Source organism: Spodoptera frugiperda, chromosome 1 (assembly GCF_023101765.2).
Source record: "Spodoptera frugiperda isolate SF20-4 chromosome 1, AGI-APGP_CSIRO_Sfru_2.0, whole genome shotgun sequence".
NCBI lineage: Eukaryota > Metazoa > Arthropoda > Insecta > Lepidoptera > Noctuidae > Spodoptera > Spodoptera frugiperda.
Genome location: NC_064212.1, coordinates 10168002 through 10185725, shown reverse-complemented (window position 1 = coordinate 10185725; position 17724 = coordinate 10168002). Strand labels below are relative to the sequence as shown.

The 17724-nt window shown below is 35.1% G+C and overlaps 1 protein-coding gene and 1 long non-coding RNA gene across 25 annotated transcripts in view; one reads left to right on the top strand and one right to left on the bottom strand.

Moving 5' to 3' along the window:
* The window catches only part of LOC118273731 (whirlin), a 78376-nt gene that overhangs the window by 9760 nt on the left and 50892 nt on the right, over positions 1-17724 (bottom strand). For 9 of the 24 annotated variants that reach the window (XR_007707660.1, XM_050707796.1, XM_050707834.1 and 6 more), the window contains one exon: positions 11620-11721. The exons of the other annotated variants lie outside the window; for them this stretch is intronic. Coding sequence is in view for 8 of the 9 variants with exons in the window: in XM_050707796.1 (XP_050563753.1) it covers positions 11620-11721 (102 nt within the window). In the remaining variant the exon portion in view is untranslated. The remainder of the gene's footprint in view (positions 1-11619; positions 11722-17724) is intronic. 24 annotated transcript variants of the gene reach the window in all.
* On the top strand, positions 1176-10580 carry LOC126913080 (uncharacterized). The gene is made up of 2 exons (XR_007707662.1): positions 1176-2958; positions 9564-10580. It is a non-coding gene; the product is annotated as an uncharacterized LOC126913080 (long non-coding RNA).

Sequence of the window (17724 nt, the reverse complement as noted above, 5' to 3'; positions counted from 1 at the left end):
CTTTTCAAATAAAGCCAATTTTAATTTCATCTATCACTTTCTTTTAACATTAATAGAGCTAAGAAAGAAATGTGAACAAGAAATCATAAATACGTTTAATAAACCGTAGCATAAATATGTAGTCAATAAACATTTGCGTTTCGAAATTCATATTTCGCTCCAAAAATAGAGCGTAGATAACATACACCAAGTTGGAGTAGAAAGTAAATATAATATCAATCAATAGTACGTTTTCTCCAACAATATGCCTTATGTACACAAACCGGGATCTCTACCCCGCTTATTGATTTCGATCACATAACATAGATGACAAGTCTATTTCGTTCGCTTCTCTATTTGTACAATAATATAGGCGTACACACTAGTTTTGATTAATATTTATACTTTTGCACGTAATTTAGCCTTTAAGGTAATTAAATCTTTGAATAAAAACTGATGAGTTATTCTTTAATCTGGCAATGGCACTGGGTTTTACCCAGCGTTTTGACATCATACCTTTTAATTCTATTAAATAAACTTTAAACAAATCTATTTCACAATAACCGTACTTTTTCTTGTAGTCTGTGTACTTTTGAAGTGCTGTTTTAAATCTTCACCAGGATTTATTTGCATGTAGTAATAGGTATAATCCATTTCTGAGCCCAATTTCAAACCACCGTTCGACCGCTCTGATGTGATTTATTAACATACAATTTCTCTGTGAATAAGTATCTACAATATAATAGTAAGTATTCATGGTAATTACATTCTATTGTGCCTATTATACACATCTATGTATATGTGTACACTACAATACTCTTGTATTACTTAAGTCAACATGTAACTATTACTATTAGTTAGTTATGTTCAATGAACCGTTGAAAGCTTTGGAGACAAAGGCACACCCGTTTAGTGAAATCCGCTCTAATACTGTAACCGTATCGAACAAAGCCGACATTAATTTCACTTTTACCGACCACTGAGTACGCTTCACTAATCGCCGTAAACACTTCGATAGATTGAATTACCGACTTTCTTTGCGTGAAATATGATAAACGTGTGTCGAACACGTGGTTTGTCATATGAGAAGCCTCCAGTGACCACCAATTAAATAGCTTTTCATAAAGTTTTTAATATTTCTATGGTGGAAGTGCCACTCTAATACCACTACCAATTTTCTTTATAAAATCGATTACTTTTATAATGTAAACTTATTTTATACATTTCTGCAATAAAGTATAAATAAAATAAATATCTAAAGATTTGCAAAACCTCTCTGTCGACACGGACAACGAACTGAGATTAATGATAACAATAAATGAACTTTTGTTATCATTCATCAAGTAATCATTAGAAATAAAATGTACACTATGGGATAAAAAATACTAGAAAAATCACGAGATTCTTTCTCGGAAAATGTTTCCATTGCAAACGCAATCTGATTGGAAATACCTAACCGTTTTGACACAATGGACAAAAGAAATTTGTCGCAATTGTGATGTAGACACTAAATTTGGTAGTGCACTCGTGGAGCAGTAATTTTCACTTTACTAGAATGAATCCTTTTTAACTGTTGAACCATTTTGCATAACAAACGCGCAATGAATAGAGCACAACAAAGATGCTTAATTACAAGACTTCGCTTTGTTAATTAAATATTTCCTGAATAATTTTGGCAAGAAATTGTATTATTGAGTTTGGTTCTTTAGGGTCGATATAAATTTCATGTTGCCTACTGCCTATTATAGGAAGATAAAGTTTGCCATGGTTGGATTAGATTTTGGTTTGAGGCATCATTTGATTAGATATTTATTTTAGTAATCTACAAAAGCTAATTTAAGAAAAAAAGATTGAATTACATCATATCAGGAACAGAAAAAATATTTTGTGTTGTTACCACCAGCAGATATCGTTTTATACCTTATTTCATAAGACCTAAACGCGCTTAATGCGACTACATAAATATACTCATTTAATATTTTTAGATTAATGATGGAACATCAACGAGTCCATAAATAACAAACTCATTTAATTTAAACGAAGCTGTGTACTTACGCGTTATTCTAATAGTTACAACAATAGCGAATTTAGATGTTAATTTGAACTGTAATTAAGTTTTATTGGGCGGCGTGATTGAGGTGGTAAAAAAATAAATAGTGTTCACAAGACATGGGAATCGCAGGTGGTTGGCTCGGTTATTTCCGGTTTGTCCAGTTTTGGACTGATGTCCGCGTGGGAACTAACGGTGCCGGCTTGTAAGACGATTTGTCCATTGACCATTGTACTTGATGAACACGAGAAAATTATTATAAAATATCCATTATTTATATTCCTCAATATGATGATACGAACATTAAATTCCTCAAATATATTGTAGTTAAATACTTTATTATTTTACAAAAATGTCCGCGGAATGCTAGAAGCATTTCGTTTGTTGACGATCTGACAATGGCTATGAAATACTTGTTTTGGATTCTAGTAATAGATCATTAGTCCATTACACGAAATTCTAAAGTTTATTTATACAATAGTGTTTACATAATAAGCTTCGCTTTCACTGCAGAAATTATGTCACTCATAAATCCATCTAGTATATTTTCCGATTTCATTTTGAACAAAACTAATTTTATTTTCCAAAGATATTTCAAGACGTTCAATTATTTTGTATTGTCAGTGCAGGGATATTGACTACAAATCGACAATGGTGTGCGTGGGTGGCCATAGCCATTGCCTGTGGCATACAACCAATTTCTACCTCAAAGCGACGCGACGCTTGCGTAGCTAGTTGAGTATCAAGTGAACTCGATTCGCACAGCGGCTGGCGGCTGTCGGCTGTCGGCTCAGCCAGGCGGTTGCTCTGCTCTAGCGGTCAGTTTTGCTCCGAGCGCCAACACATGTGCACGTGTTATTAGCTCCACGATCACTTGTTTACAAATCGAAGGTAGTGCAATATCGCCGTCAACAGGATAACCGTGACAGGTAAGTTAAATGTTAAATGGAGGCCAGTGTGCCAAATACACTTTTGTATATATTTATGTACGCGAGAAAGATCCGCCTGCGACAGCGCATGTAGTTTATTAGGGTGTAAACAAAACAATACAATTGTGTACCTTTTGTTTTCGAACTATAAATAATGTAGGTAATACGTGCAAAACTTGTGAAGATTGTGAATTGAATTAACTGTATGCCAATTTAGCAGATTTTTGTGTGAAATTTTAGAACTTTTGCTGAACGCGACAAAGTTATCGCAGATGCAATTTGTAGGTCAGCTTTAGTTGTGAAATTGTTGTATATCATATTACCTATTACATATATGTCGGATTAATCTCTTTGTGAGCATTTTATGTGTTACAATCTACAAAAAGTAATACCTGTGTAAGTCACTTAGTAATTCTGAACACATTCGTCAAAGCAAGTTTAGCTTGCATTCGGCCGGTTCTTTTCGGGCCATGGGCAGAAAAAATGGTCCTTGTCTTACTTACTTCGTTGTATAATAATGTGAACCGCTCTCAGCTCCGCTTCACGTACATTTTTGATGAAATAAAATCTTAACAATAAAAACTAAAACATTTATTGTTCTTCTCTTTATTGTATAAGGACGGTGGCGCAGCAATGCATGCATGTTCCTTGACATTAGTGTAATAACGACCATGTATTTAGTATATTTATTATTGTACATTATGTATATTTCATACAAAATATTCATTTTACAAAAGTTGATGTCCTGTTTGTTCAAAAATCATTATCGGAACAAAAGCAGAACCGCATGTGCATATTCATAATGTATCTAATTGATTTATAAAATTTATTTTTGGACAATGATATTTATAGTATTTCTATTGATAATATTATGAAGATGAAATCTGTCACGATTATATTTAACTAATAGTCTTTTCTAATGAAACCAGTTTTAGAATTCAAGTAAGATATCATTTCGTTATAAAATACACCTACTTTCTAGTCTAAGTTTGACAGATGAATTAACGAGTCGCAAGTGCAGTGATCGTATTACGGATTGCTAATCAAATAGCTAAATATCATTTTTCTCTGTTTATGTGCAACGCGTGACTGACTTGTTGAATACAACAAGGACACAGTCGGCAGAAGGCCTTCAAGAGATCTCTGTATTGCTATTGTGTTATCGTAAATTATGCACTTTTTTTATCCATCCACACCAGTCGGCGAAGCTCCATGACACGCTTTCTACGATTGGAATGGAACGATAGACTATTAGTATACGAGCACGTATCCGCTGAGAGTTTTAGACCTAAAGGCACTGTATAACAGAATACCATTACCGCGATTGGACAAAATGCATTAGACCATCAAAAACATCAAGGTTCTCTTTGAGCGAGACCCATTTCTATTTGTGAGTCACCTACCTGTATGAATCGATGAAATAGTAAAAGTAAATGTCTGGTAACTATTTATTTAAAATTTTTGTAATAACAGTATCAGAATTGTTTATCTTTCTGCCGTTTTGGATTGAGATCTGATAAATATGGGTGATAACAAAAAAACCTGCGATGCTAATACATTATCATTGATAAATCTAATCGATAAGCCGTTGTATTGTCACGCTAGGCAGGAGATTACACCGGCTACAACAGATATAGCTATTGTTGAGATCACGAGCCGGAGCCGTGCCTTCCAAGGGGGTTAATGTTACAGTACACCTTCCTTATACAGAACGTCTGGGACGACGACGGACCGATAGCTTTCCGGCCCTTTGAAAAGAACCGTTCTCTCGTTTCACTTGATTTATATTAGCGTATTACCAGCGAAGTCGTTTACCTAAATACATTATTGTAGTGAAGCACGGAAACATTTTCCTCGGCACAACCCCATTATTAATGCACTGTACGAAAAGGCAGAGCCATTGATTGGCCTAATATATTAGGTTTACGGTACGCGAAAGCTGTGTAGGTAGAGATTAATGTCGACCCACGGGTCACAATAGCGCACGACCAACTTGGAGAAATTGCAGCGAGCCCTAGAAACTAAATAGGTACGTTGAATATTATGACTTATGAGCTAGCTGTTTAATTCATTCACTTTACAATTATTTAAACGACGACTCATAAAGAATATGTACGTATTTCTGGCATTGTTTGTGTTTATGTCGTGTGTTATGTTAAGCAAGTCATTGTTAGAGGCCGGTATTACTAACTGCGAACATAGATACACGAGGACGTACCCAGTTGGTTCATTAGTTTTCTAAAACGAGCGGCAACTCCTCTTGTTCCATTTAAATGCACAATATAGTAGATACCCATGCAACCAGTCTACAACAGTCCAATAGAACAAGCCTTGTCATTTGTGTTGTATTTCCGTGGGCAGAATTAATGAGTCAGACGATAGTGGATAAATAATAAACAGGCAGAAGGCAAATGAGCATGCGTGCTGAGGCCTGTGAGCATATGAGCAGGTTTGTATGGACAAACAAGGTTGGCAATTAGCGAGGTGGCGTGGGAGAGCGGTCGTGATAACATAACGTCGCAGTCCCGCTAGCCAAACAAAGCGGACGTTCACCGACAGACGAGACCCGTATTTTCCAACCCTGCACTATTTTACTATCGGCCAGGTTAAGCTCATGATCTTCCATACTGCCTTTCTCCAACACTAACATACTTATGCAAATTTGACTTCGTGAACTCGCTACATGAGCCCTCAAACTAAAATACATTTACTAGCTTCAATGTGATTTATATTGTGGAACGATCACCATTTTCTCCTGGTTGAAAATCAACAGTATTTTACTTTAAGTTTTCGTATCGCGTACTAGATAATATGTCAGGTTCGTGTCTAATTTAATGAGTGACAGTATCCAGTATATCTTTCATACGCAGACTTTTACATCGTGCTATGCGTGACATATACGACGGATCGTCTAGGCACTTAACTTTAAAGTACTTTGAAGAACTAGGTATATATTGATGAAGAATAAAAAATACATTAGTTTTATTAGGTAACTAGTAGTGCTTTCTTCAAATGATAAAATTCCTACACGTACACATAAGTTTAATCGTCCATCCATCAGTCCTCGTAATCATAACTTATCGTATTATAATTACAAAATAAACTTTTAATTTATACAAGTAAACAGATTATTATATTTCATAGAAATGTAATGAGGAGTATTAATATTTATCGAAAGTAGTTTATTTATTTCGTTATAAATATTGGATTAAATAAGATAACTGATATTCCACTTTAGTAAAGAGAGATTAATCGGAAGTCATTATTGTTCAGTTAAGTACTCGTAGTAGCGGATAACCATTAAAAAACCAGTTAAACTTATTTTACAAAAACAAATTGAAGTGTAGTAAAGTAACAACCTTTTATGTTCAGTATCTGCACTCCAAATCCGGTTGCAGTATAAATAAACACAAATGTAAAGCGACAACTAAAAACCTTTCCAGAATCGTGAAGTAGAAAGTGGCACGACGTGTTTACGGGAAACGACTGGTAATTGCAGGAAATATTGGGTCACTCCATACAAGTACCCCTTGGTCTTCCTGTTTAGACGCTCAATCTTTCAGTTTCCTGCGCGTAATTGGTGAACATAATGCAAATCACTTTTAGTACCTACATTGTAATTTGTCCGCTATAAAAACTGCTGTAATTGTTACTTCCAATTTGCAGTTATCACGCAGACACGGCTTATAGATTATATAATGACGTTTAGTGAACTACCTAATTGCTATTTCAGAAAATGTCCCGCGATATGAAACTGTTATCCAGTGTGCGATCTAACCGATAATTTTATTTTGAATTCATTTATTATGCATAGATAAAATAATGATATGATTATAGGAACATTAAATTTATAGTTACTTACAAGATAGGTATAATAAATGTAAATACCCAAATCTTTCCAGTGAAACATGATAAAAAATCAATGGAGTGATTGACATAAACCATTCTGAATCCACTTGCAAAGATGTGTTGACGTACAGGTATTGCTGGCGAAGTAGAACGTCGGTATATTGTCACTAATATCTCGAAGGTAACGGTATCAAATTGTCATGACAAGTACATTACGTACAATTGCCACAGATATATCTAACACACTTACCTAAATGTGCGACACTATACGAACTATACGTATACAATAATGTTGTTTTTCTAGCGAAAGTATCCTACTTGTTAGCACCTAACGATTGACTGGTCTACTGACCTTAACGAAGATAATATTTATTTATATACTCAACTAATTGGAGAGGAGTTAGAGGTGTACAAACTTACTTCGATATATCTTTTGGTTAACAAGTTTTGCTAGATGATATGAATTAAGTAATTCATTAATCAAGCAATTGAAGCAATAATATTTTCTTTACCCAAAAGCCGATGGATAAGCCTACCTAATCCACTACGATTAAGACGTAATACCTATTAGCTGCCAATAATAAATCGAAGTCACAACATAGGAATCAATCAGTTTCAATGCGTAGTTCTAAATAAGGCTCACATTTAAATTCTATACCAAAATTGGTTTCAATTAAACGTTTCGAGCCTGAGAGCTACATAAAGAGAAAGTACCATATAGTTTACACCATATGTTACTTACAATGTCACGTACAAAAGCAATTTGGAGCATCGTAAAACTGCTACTATCATAATTACACCATGCTTAACTCAACATTCCTTGGAGACATTATGGCATTTCAATGAGTGATGAAATGTCTTCAATAGAAACTATTTGAAGTGCAGATATCCATAGTGATATTGTTACATTATTTATGTACTTTCCTTTATTTACATGCACAAATTGATACGGACAAACGACAAAAGGTGTGGACGCTGCGCACGCGACGTCCTACTTCCGGCAAGTCTGTGATCCTCTCAAGCGCATCGTGTAATCGTATTGTTATTAGAGTATACGAGAGTTTATTTAGTATTATATTGATAACATTTTCAGGAAGTATTAAGTTACTTAGCTTTACGACTGTGTTTCACCGAAGGAGAAAACTGACAGTCTATACACACTTAAATAATACAACCAACGATAATGTTACCATATTCCGCCTTATGAAATCGTTTCGGAATTATAAAACCATTAAGATAAATATACCTGTTTTTAAAAACTTAAATAGATACTGTTGCAGATATTGGATATAATTGCAAAATAATATTTAAATTATACTTTCTAAATAATGGTGACGATTGGATTTATTGCTTTTATTGAGGATAAATAAATTGCATAAACTGTTGCATATCAGAGTTTATCATGCAATGACAGAAAAAAATATATCTAATCTCGTTTATTGGATATGTTTATCACTAGTTTAGTGAGTCATAGGTTTCTGAGAATACGAGTATAATGTCCAGTGGTTCATTTTGGTGTCCGTTGTCGGGCCGGATCGCACCCACGGTAGTGAGTCACGTTTTGTTCCAACTACCGGACCTGTAAATGCATTTGATTCCGTCGGCCCGCTTTCTCGGATATTACGCGTATTACGACACCGGCACCGTCTCGTATTGAGCTCAATTTGATTAAAATAATGCTAAACGTTATACTTGAAATCCTACATCATTTTTATCTGTCAATTTCGAATCACAATTCGGAATTATAATTGTTACCGAAAATAATATGTATCATTGATTAAAGTTAAATAATGAGTGTCAATGACAATGCCCGTGCCATAACAATCAAACTGTTTTGTTGTGCATTTGAATATTAAAATTCGGAGCCTATAAATCATAAGCCTATTAATAATGAAACAAATTGTATTTGAAAGCGTCACAAAGAAATTATGGCACCGCGTTTAGCAACACTTTCGCTGGAGAAAGCTATTCGTGCAATAAAATATCTTTGTCTTTGCGCTTAAGATGCGCGGAACGGCTGACTAGTTATTAATCACTTTTTTTATATTATGCAGCGAGCACGACTGAGATGTGATACTGATTACCATACAATACAATATCAGTTATAGAGGCCTTGCTCGTACTCGTACAAAGATGTCTGTTTACTTGAGACATAATTTTTCATTTATTGCCTACTTAATTTTGTTTGCACAGAATATAATTTATTTATCTAATTGTACTTGCGATAGTCGAAAAAGTATTTACCTTTCAAAAATATTAAACCAAGCACATGGTTTAAGAAATCCAAAAACCAATTCAATATCGACGGCAATTTATTGTTAAAACAGTGGCCGTTTTCTCTTGGATAAACCAAGATTACTTGTGTAATCATTTCAAAATGGCTGTGTTACTTTACCATAAATGTCTCGAGACTGCTCGATGGCGGCACCCACGCTTGGCGCCGAGATGAAGCCGCGCTTATTTAGGATTTCACCACTCCCCAATGACCATCGTCCCTTGCACAACTATTGACCAACGGTGCGGCGCCAAAGTAGTGCGTGTTGCCACTTTTTGCAAGGCCCGCACTTACTCGATCAGATACGATTGAATCTGATTCAATTAATGTCTGCTAACAATTTCCTAGTTGTTGCAATAGATTTCTAGCTAGATTATCAAAAAATAACTTGTTCCGGTAAAATACATGTACACCATATTAAGCATAGGTAATATTCTTTCATACGATACCTATATTTAAACTTATCATTATCTTTTTTCAGAATCAAGGAGTCAATCATTAAAATGGAAAGCTGGTTGGGCGATGTCAAACGCGTCAGAATCCCGCGGCCAAAATTCGGGAACAATAAATATCCCGTGGAGCCACCTAAGGATTATTTGGAAGATTGCGGAGGGGATCTTGGCAAGCAACGTCGCCATGACAAAGACCTGACTAAGGCGACAGAAGAGCTACGTCGATCGCTGCAAGAGAAACTATGACCTATCAACTGAGCATTAGGTCTATTTTAGATTTAACTCTAGCCAATGGCTTAATGACCCCATACACTCCCACTTATACGATTACACACGCACTTTGACGGACATTGTTCGGAACAAATGATCGTGATTTGCTAAATTTACGAAGTGTTGTGGACACGGGTTGCGCGTGTTAATATCGTCCGGGTTATTGTTATCAATTATGTAGTCTATAGTAATAGTGTTATTATTTTGTTAAACATTCAATTAAGGAGTGGTTCTTGTAGAGGTGGTAAATATATGAATACCACATCTACGTAACACAATGAAATTGGTGTAGAAGAATGAGGTCGCTTTGATACTTTTGACACACATACTATCCATGTCACGGTATAATGTAAGATTTAAAAGTGAGTGGATTTGAATGTCAAATGCCCCTGCTTTACTTATCAGAAACGATAAACATGTCGGTCGTGTTTTGTTACAATATAAAATATACAACTACCTGTTACAAAGTTACAATGAATAGAGACCTCGTCTGTCTTATGTTAAAACATATTTTTATGTAAAAATGCTGTCAGTATTATTTTACATAGATTTTGTACACTTGTTAACTTCATCTGTAAACAATAAAATTGTTTCACTTGCCATAAGGTAAAAGAATCATGCTACATATAATATACTGATGTGACTGTTAAACCAGTATCCTTATTAACTGCGTATTAGACATAGCTAAGGTAATTAGACTGATATCAATTTAGAATAAGTTTATTGAATCTCGATAGTATTATAATACTTTTATAAATAAATATTGGTATATCGTTTGTTGTTGTTTTCTATTTCAAGTTAGATATTATTATTAGTAACTAGTAAGCTTATGATAATTTCAGAACCTCTTGGATATCTTAGAAATAGCTATTTTCTTTGGAAGTTATTACAATAAATTATCATCTTATCTACCTGAACTATTAAATTGTTATTAGTATAATTCGAATATACATATCATCCAAAGTGCTTGAATATTTTTAAATTGTTGTTGAGTTTTAAGTCTTAAATACCTTACTTTATTTTTACCAAAATAATATAACTAATATAGCATAATACGGCACGGATCTTATACATTCTTAACGATTAGTGGATATTTCGAAGCTGCGCTAGTAATACGTCATATAACGTTTTAGATGGACTTGTGAGATCAAGACGGCTTTGTCAGAAGGCTGGCAAGATGCCAAACTATTCGGTTACAAATGAGTTTTGGTGGATATCCACTATGTTCCGCCAAACATACATATAAACAGGAGCTTCTGCTTATTCAGCAAAAGTGTTCGATAAGTTATATCTACATCTGTGGGGAAGAAACTAAGCAGAAATTGTATTGGACACTTTCTAGATACTTCTGCATACAATGTTAGTTTTAAATTTAAACAACATGAAAGTTGTATTACTTCTTGTTGTGAATGGCATTTTCTATTATTGTTATTTGTAAATGTTTTTTTAGGCAAGAAGATTATTATATATTAAGAGTTACAATTAAAGCGTGGCATAGCAAATGGTATTAAAACTCAAATAGTTTAAAAGTTAGTGGTTGGACGAAACACTCATATTTTATAAGTAATATAACTAATGTTGTTTGCTTTCGTTTAACTTTCATGAAATATAAGTCATTGTTTCATTTAACTAAGTGAGTAGTCAAAGGTATAAGCCAAAAAGCAAATTGTTACTGGAATAGTCGTTCACAAAAACACACACACACACAAAAGATTTTTAACAATATTCGTTTAAGTAATGAATAGACAGGCACACAATGTTACCCTCAAATACATAGTAGGTACCAATGATGAAAATAATCAATAGAATACTTACGGAGTCATCGTAGTGTTGCGTGTGTAACGCGGTGGTGCTGCCCTCTCTCGAGTTGCACGGGGAAGAGTGTCGTCGAGATCTCCGGCCCTCCTCCTCGTACTCCTGCACACGAATGTGTTTTTAATATTGATGTATTAAACCAAGTATTACCTTACATTAGAACATCACGGACCAATGAATGTAAATCGCGTAAGTACAGTCGAACTAAATGTACAAAACACTAGACAGCACCGTGTCACAAATCATAACATGCATCACACTTTACACGCAAGAAAGTAATACAAGCTTCAAACTACGTAACTCTATGTAGCACACGATAAAGTTCCGTCTAGACAAGAACCTAGATAGATATTTTTTATTAGGTATAAAATGTCTAAGCTAAGGGGTGTGAAACACTGAAGACTCGCGCTTAAACTGCAGGCCGAGGGATGACCAACTAAATGTCTCGACGATTCAATTGATTTTTCACGCTATTTTTGCATGTTGGCACAGTCATTACCGCCATTGGACAAAGTGCATTAGACCATCAAAAACATCAAGGTTCTCTTTGAGCGAGACCCATTTCTATTTGTGAGTCACCTACCTGTATGAATCGATGAAATAGTAAAAGTAAATGTCTGGTAACTATTTATTTAAAATTTTTGTAATAACAGTATCAGAATTGTTTATCTTTCTGCCGTTTTGGATTGAGATCTGATAAATATGGGTGATAACAAAAAAACCTGCGATGCTAATACATTATCATTGATAAATCTAATCGATAAGCCGTTGTATTGTCACGCTAGGCAGGAGATTACACCGGCTACAACAGATATAGCTATTGTTGAGATCACGAGCCGGAGCCGTGCCTTCCAAGGGGGTTAATGTTACAGTACACCTTCCTTATACAGAACGTCTGGGACGACGACGGACCGATAGCTTTCCGGCCCTTTGAAAAGAACCGTTCTCTCGTTTCACTTGATTTATATTAGCGTATTACCAGCGAAGTCGTTTACCTAAATACATTATTGTAGTGAAGCACGGAAACATTTTCCTCGGCACAACCCCATTATTAATGCACTGTACGAAAAGGCAGAGCCATTGATTGGCCTAATATATTAGGTTTACGGTACGCGAAAGCTGTGTAGGTAGAGATTAATGTCGACCCACGGGTCACAATAGCGCACGACCAACTTGGAGAAATTGCAGCGAGCCCTAGAAACTAAATAGGTACGTTGAATATTATGACTTATGAGCTAGCTGTTTAATTCATTCTCTTTACAATTATTTAAACGACGACTCATAAAGAATATGTACGTATTTCTGGCATTGTTTGTGTTTATGTCGTGTGTTATGTTAAGCAAGTCATTGTTAGAGGCCGGTATTACTAACTGCGAACATAGATACTCGAGGACGTACCTAGTTGGTTCATTAGTTTTCTAAAACGAGCGGCAACTCCTCTTGTTCCATTTAAATGCACAATATAGTAGATACCCATGCAACCAGTCTACAACAGTCCAATAGAACAAGCCTTGTCATTTGTGTTGTATTTCCGTGGGCAGAATTAATGAGTCAGACGATAGTGGATAAATAATAAACAGGCAGAAGGCAAATGAGCATGCGTGCTGAGGCCTGTGAGCATATGAGCAGGTTTGTATGGACAAACAAGGTTGGCAATTAGCGAGGTGGCGTGGGAGAGCGGTCGTGATAACATAACGTCGCAGTCCCGCTAGCCAAACAAAGCGGACGTTCACCGACAGACGAGACCCGTATTTTCCAACCCTGCACTATTTTACTATCGGCCAGGTTAAGCTCATGATCTTCCATACTGCCTTTCTCCAACACTAACATACTTATGCAAATTTGACTTCGTGAACTCGCTACATGAGCCCTCAAACTAAAATACATTTACTAGCTTCAATGTGATTTATATTGTAAACGATCACCATTTTCTCCGAGTTGAAAATCAACAGTATTTTACTTTAAGTTTTCGTATCGCGTACTAGATAATATGTCAGGTTCGTGTCTAATTTAATGAGTGACAGTATCCAGTATATCTTTCATACGCAGACTTTTACATCGTGCTATGCGTGACATATACGACGGATCGTCTAGGCACTTAACTTTAAAGTACTTTGAAGAACTAGGTATATATTGATGAAGAATAAAAAATACATTAGTTTTATTAGGTAACTAGTAGTGCTTTCTTCAAATGATAAAATTCCTACACGTACACATAAGTTTAATCGTCCATCCATCAGTCCTCGTAATCATAACTTATCGTATTATAATTACAAAATAAACTTTTAATTTATACAAGTAAACAGATTATTATATTTCATAGAAATGTAATGAGGAGTATTAATATTTATCGAAAGTAGTTTATTTATTTCGTTATAAATATTGGATTAAATAAGATAACTGATATTCCACTTTAGTAAAGAGAGATTAATCGGAAGTCATTATTGTTCAGTTAAGTACTCGTAGTAGCGGATAACCATTAAAAAACCAGTTAAACTTATTTTACAAAAACAAATTGAAGTGTAGTAAAGTAACAACCTTTTATGTTCAGTATCTGCACTCCAAATCCGGTTGCAGTATAAATAAACACAAATGTAAAGCGACAACTAAAAACCTTTCCAGAATCGTGAAGTAGAAAGTGGCACGACGTGTTTACGGGAAACGACTGGTAATTGCAGGAAATATTGGGTCACTCCATACAAGTACCCCTTGGTCTTCCTGTTTAGACGCTCAATCTTTCAGTTTCCTGCGCGTAATTGGTGAACATAATGCAAATCACTTTTAGTACCTACATTGTAATTTGTCCGCTATAAAAACTGCTGTAATTGTTACTTCCAATTTGCAGTTATCACGCAGACACGGCTTATAGATTATATAATGACGTTTAGTGAACTACCTAATTGCTATTTCAGAAAATGTCCCGCGATATGAAACTGTTATCCAGTGTGCGATCTAACCGATAATTTTATTTTGAATTCATTTATTATGCATAGATAAAATAATGATATGATTATAGGAACATTAAATTTATAGTTACTTACAAGATAGGTATAATAAATGTAAATACCCAAATCTTTCCAGTGAAACATGATAAAAAATCAATGGAGTGATTGACATAAACCATTCTGAATCCACTTGCAAAGATGTGTTGACGTACAGGTATTGCTGGCGAAGTAGAACGTCGGTATATTGTCACTAATATCTCGAAGGTAACGGTATCAAATTGTCATGACAAGTACATTACGTACAATTGCCACAGATATATCTAACACACTTACCTAAATGTGCGACACTATACGAACTATACGTATACAATAATGTTGTTTTTCTAGCGAAAGTATCCTACTTGTTAGCACCTAACGATTGACTGGTCTACTGACCTTAACGAAGATAATATTTATTTATATACTCAACTAATTGGAGAGGAGTTAGAGGTGTACAAACTTACTTCGATATATCTTTTGGTTAACAAGTTTTGCTAGATGATATGAATTAAGTAATTCATTAATCAAGCAATTGAAGCAATAATATTTTCTTTACCCAAAAGCCGATGGATAAGCCTACCTAATCCACTACGATTAAGACGTAATACCTATTAGCTGCCAATAATAAATCGAAGTCACAACATAGGAATCAATCAGTTTCAATGCGTAGTTCTAAATAAGGCTCACATTTAAATTCTATACCAAAATTGGTTTCAATTAAACGTTTCGAGCCTGAGAGCTACATAAAGAGAAAGTACCATATAGTTTACACCATATGTTACTTACAATGTCACGTACAAAAGCAATTTGGAGCATCGTAAAACTGCTACTATCATAATTACACCATGCTTAACTCAACATTCCTTGGAGACATTATGGCATTTCAATGAGTGATGAAATGTCTTCAATAGAAACTATTTGAAGTGCAGATATCCATAGTGATATTGTTACATTATTTATGTACTTTCCTTTATTTACATGCACAAATTGATACGGACAAACGACAAAAGGTGTGGACGCTGCGCACGCGACGTCCTACTTCCGGCAAGTCTGTGATCCTCTCAAGCGCATCGTGTAATCGTATTGTTATTAGAGTATACGAGAGTTTATTTAGTATTATATTGATAACATTTTCAGGAAGTATTAAGTTACTTAGCTTTACGACTGTGTTTCACCGAAGGAGAAAACTGACAGTCTATACACACTTAAATAATACAACCAACGATAATGTTACCATATTCCGCCTTATGAAATCGTTTCGGAATTATAAAACCATTAAGATAAATATACCTGTTTTTAAAAACTTAAATAGATACTGTTGCAGATATTGGATATAATTGCAAAATAATATTTAAATTATACTTTCTAAATAATGGTGACGATTGGATTTATTGCTTTTATTGAGGATAAATAAATTGCATAAACTGTTGCATATCAGAGTTTATCATGCAATGACAGAAAAAAATATATCTAATCTCGTTTATTGGATATGTTTATCACTAGTTTAGTGAGTCATAGGTTTCTGAGAATACGAGTATAATGTCCAGTGGTTCATTTTGGTGTCCGTTGTCGGGCCGGATCGCACCCACGGTAGTGAGTCACGTTTTGTTCCAACTACCGGACCTGTAAATGCATTTGATTCCGTCGGCCCGCTTTCTCGGATATTACGCGTATTACGACACCGGCACCGTCTCGTATTGAGCTCAATTTGATTAAAATAATGCTAAACGTTATACTTGAAATCCTACATCATTTTTATCTGTCAATTTCGAATCACAATTCGGAATTATAATTGTTACCGAAAATAATATGTATCATTGATTAAAGTTAAATAATGAGTGTCAATGACAATGCCCGTGCCATAACAATCAAACTGTTTTGTTGTGCATTTGAATATTAAAATTCGGAGCCTATAAATCATAAGCCTATTAATAATGAAACAAATTGTATTTGAAAGCGTCACAAAGAAATTATGGCACCGCGTTTAGCAACACTTTCGCTGGAGAAAGCTATTCGTGCAATAAAATATCTTTGTCTTTGCGCTTAAGATGCGCGGAACGGCTGACTAGTTATTAATCACTTTTTTTATATTATGCAGCGAGCACGACTGAGATGTGATACTGATTACCATACAATACAATATCAGTTATAGAGGCCTTGCTCGTACTCGTACAAAGATGTCTGTTTACTTGAGACATAATTTTTCATTTATTGCCTACTTAATTTTGTTTGCACAGAATATAATTTATTTATCTAATTGTACTTGCGATAGTCGAAAAATATTTATTATTGAATAATATGAAACCAACTACATGGTTTAAGAAATCCAAAAACCAATTCAATATCGACGGCAATTTATTGTTAAAACAGTGGCCGTTTTCTCTTGGATAAACCAAGATTACTTGTGTAATCATTTCAAAATGGCTGTGTTACTTTACCATAAATGTCTCGAGACTGCTCGATGGCGGCACCCACGCTTGGCGCCGAGATGAAGCCGCGCTTATTTAGGATTTCACCACTCCCCAATGACCATCGTCCCTTGCACAACTATTGACCAACGGTGCGGCGCCAAAGTAGTGCGTGTTGCCACTTTTTGCAAGGCCCGCACTTACTCGATCAGATACGATTGAATCTGATTCAATTAATGTCTGCTAACAATTTCCTAGTTGTTGCAATAGATTTCTAGCTAGATTATCAAAAAATAACTTGTTCCGGTAAAATACATGTACACCATATTAAGCATAGGTAATATTCTTTCATACGATACCTATATTTAAACTTATCATTATCTTTTTTCAGAATCAAGGAGTCAATCATTAAAATGGAAAGCTGGTTGGGCGATGTCAAACGCGTCAGAATCCCGCGGCCAAAATTCGGGAACAATAAATATCCCGTGGAGCCACCTAAGGATTATTTGGAAGATTGCGGAGGGGATCTTGGCAAGCAACGTCGCCATGACAAAGACCTGACTAAGGCGACAGAAGAGCTACGTCGATCGCTGCAAGAGAAACTATGACCTATCAACTGAGCATTAGGTCTATTTTAGATTTAACTCTAGCCAATGGCTTAATGACCCCATACACTCCCACTTATACGATTACACACGCACTTTGACGGACAT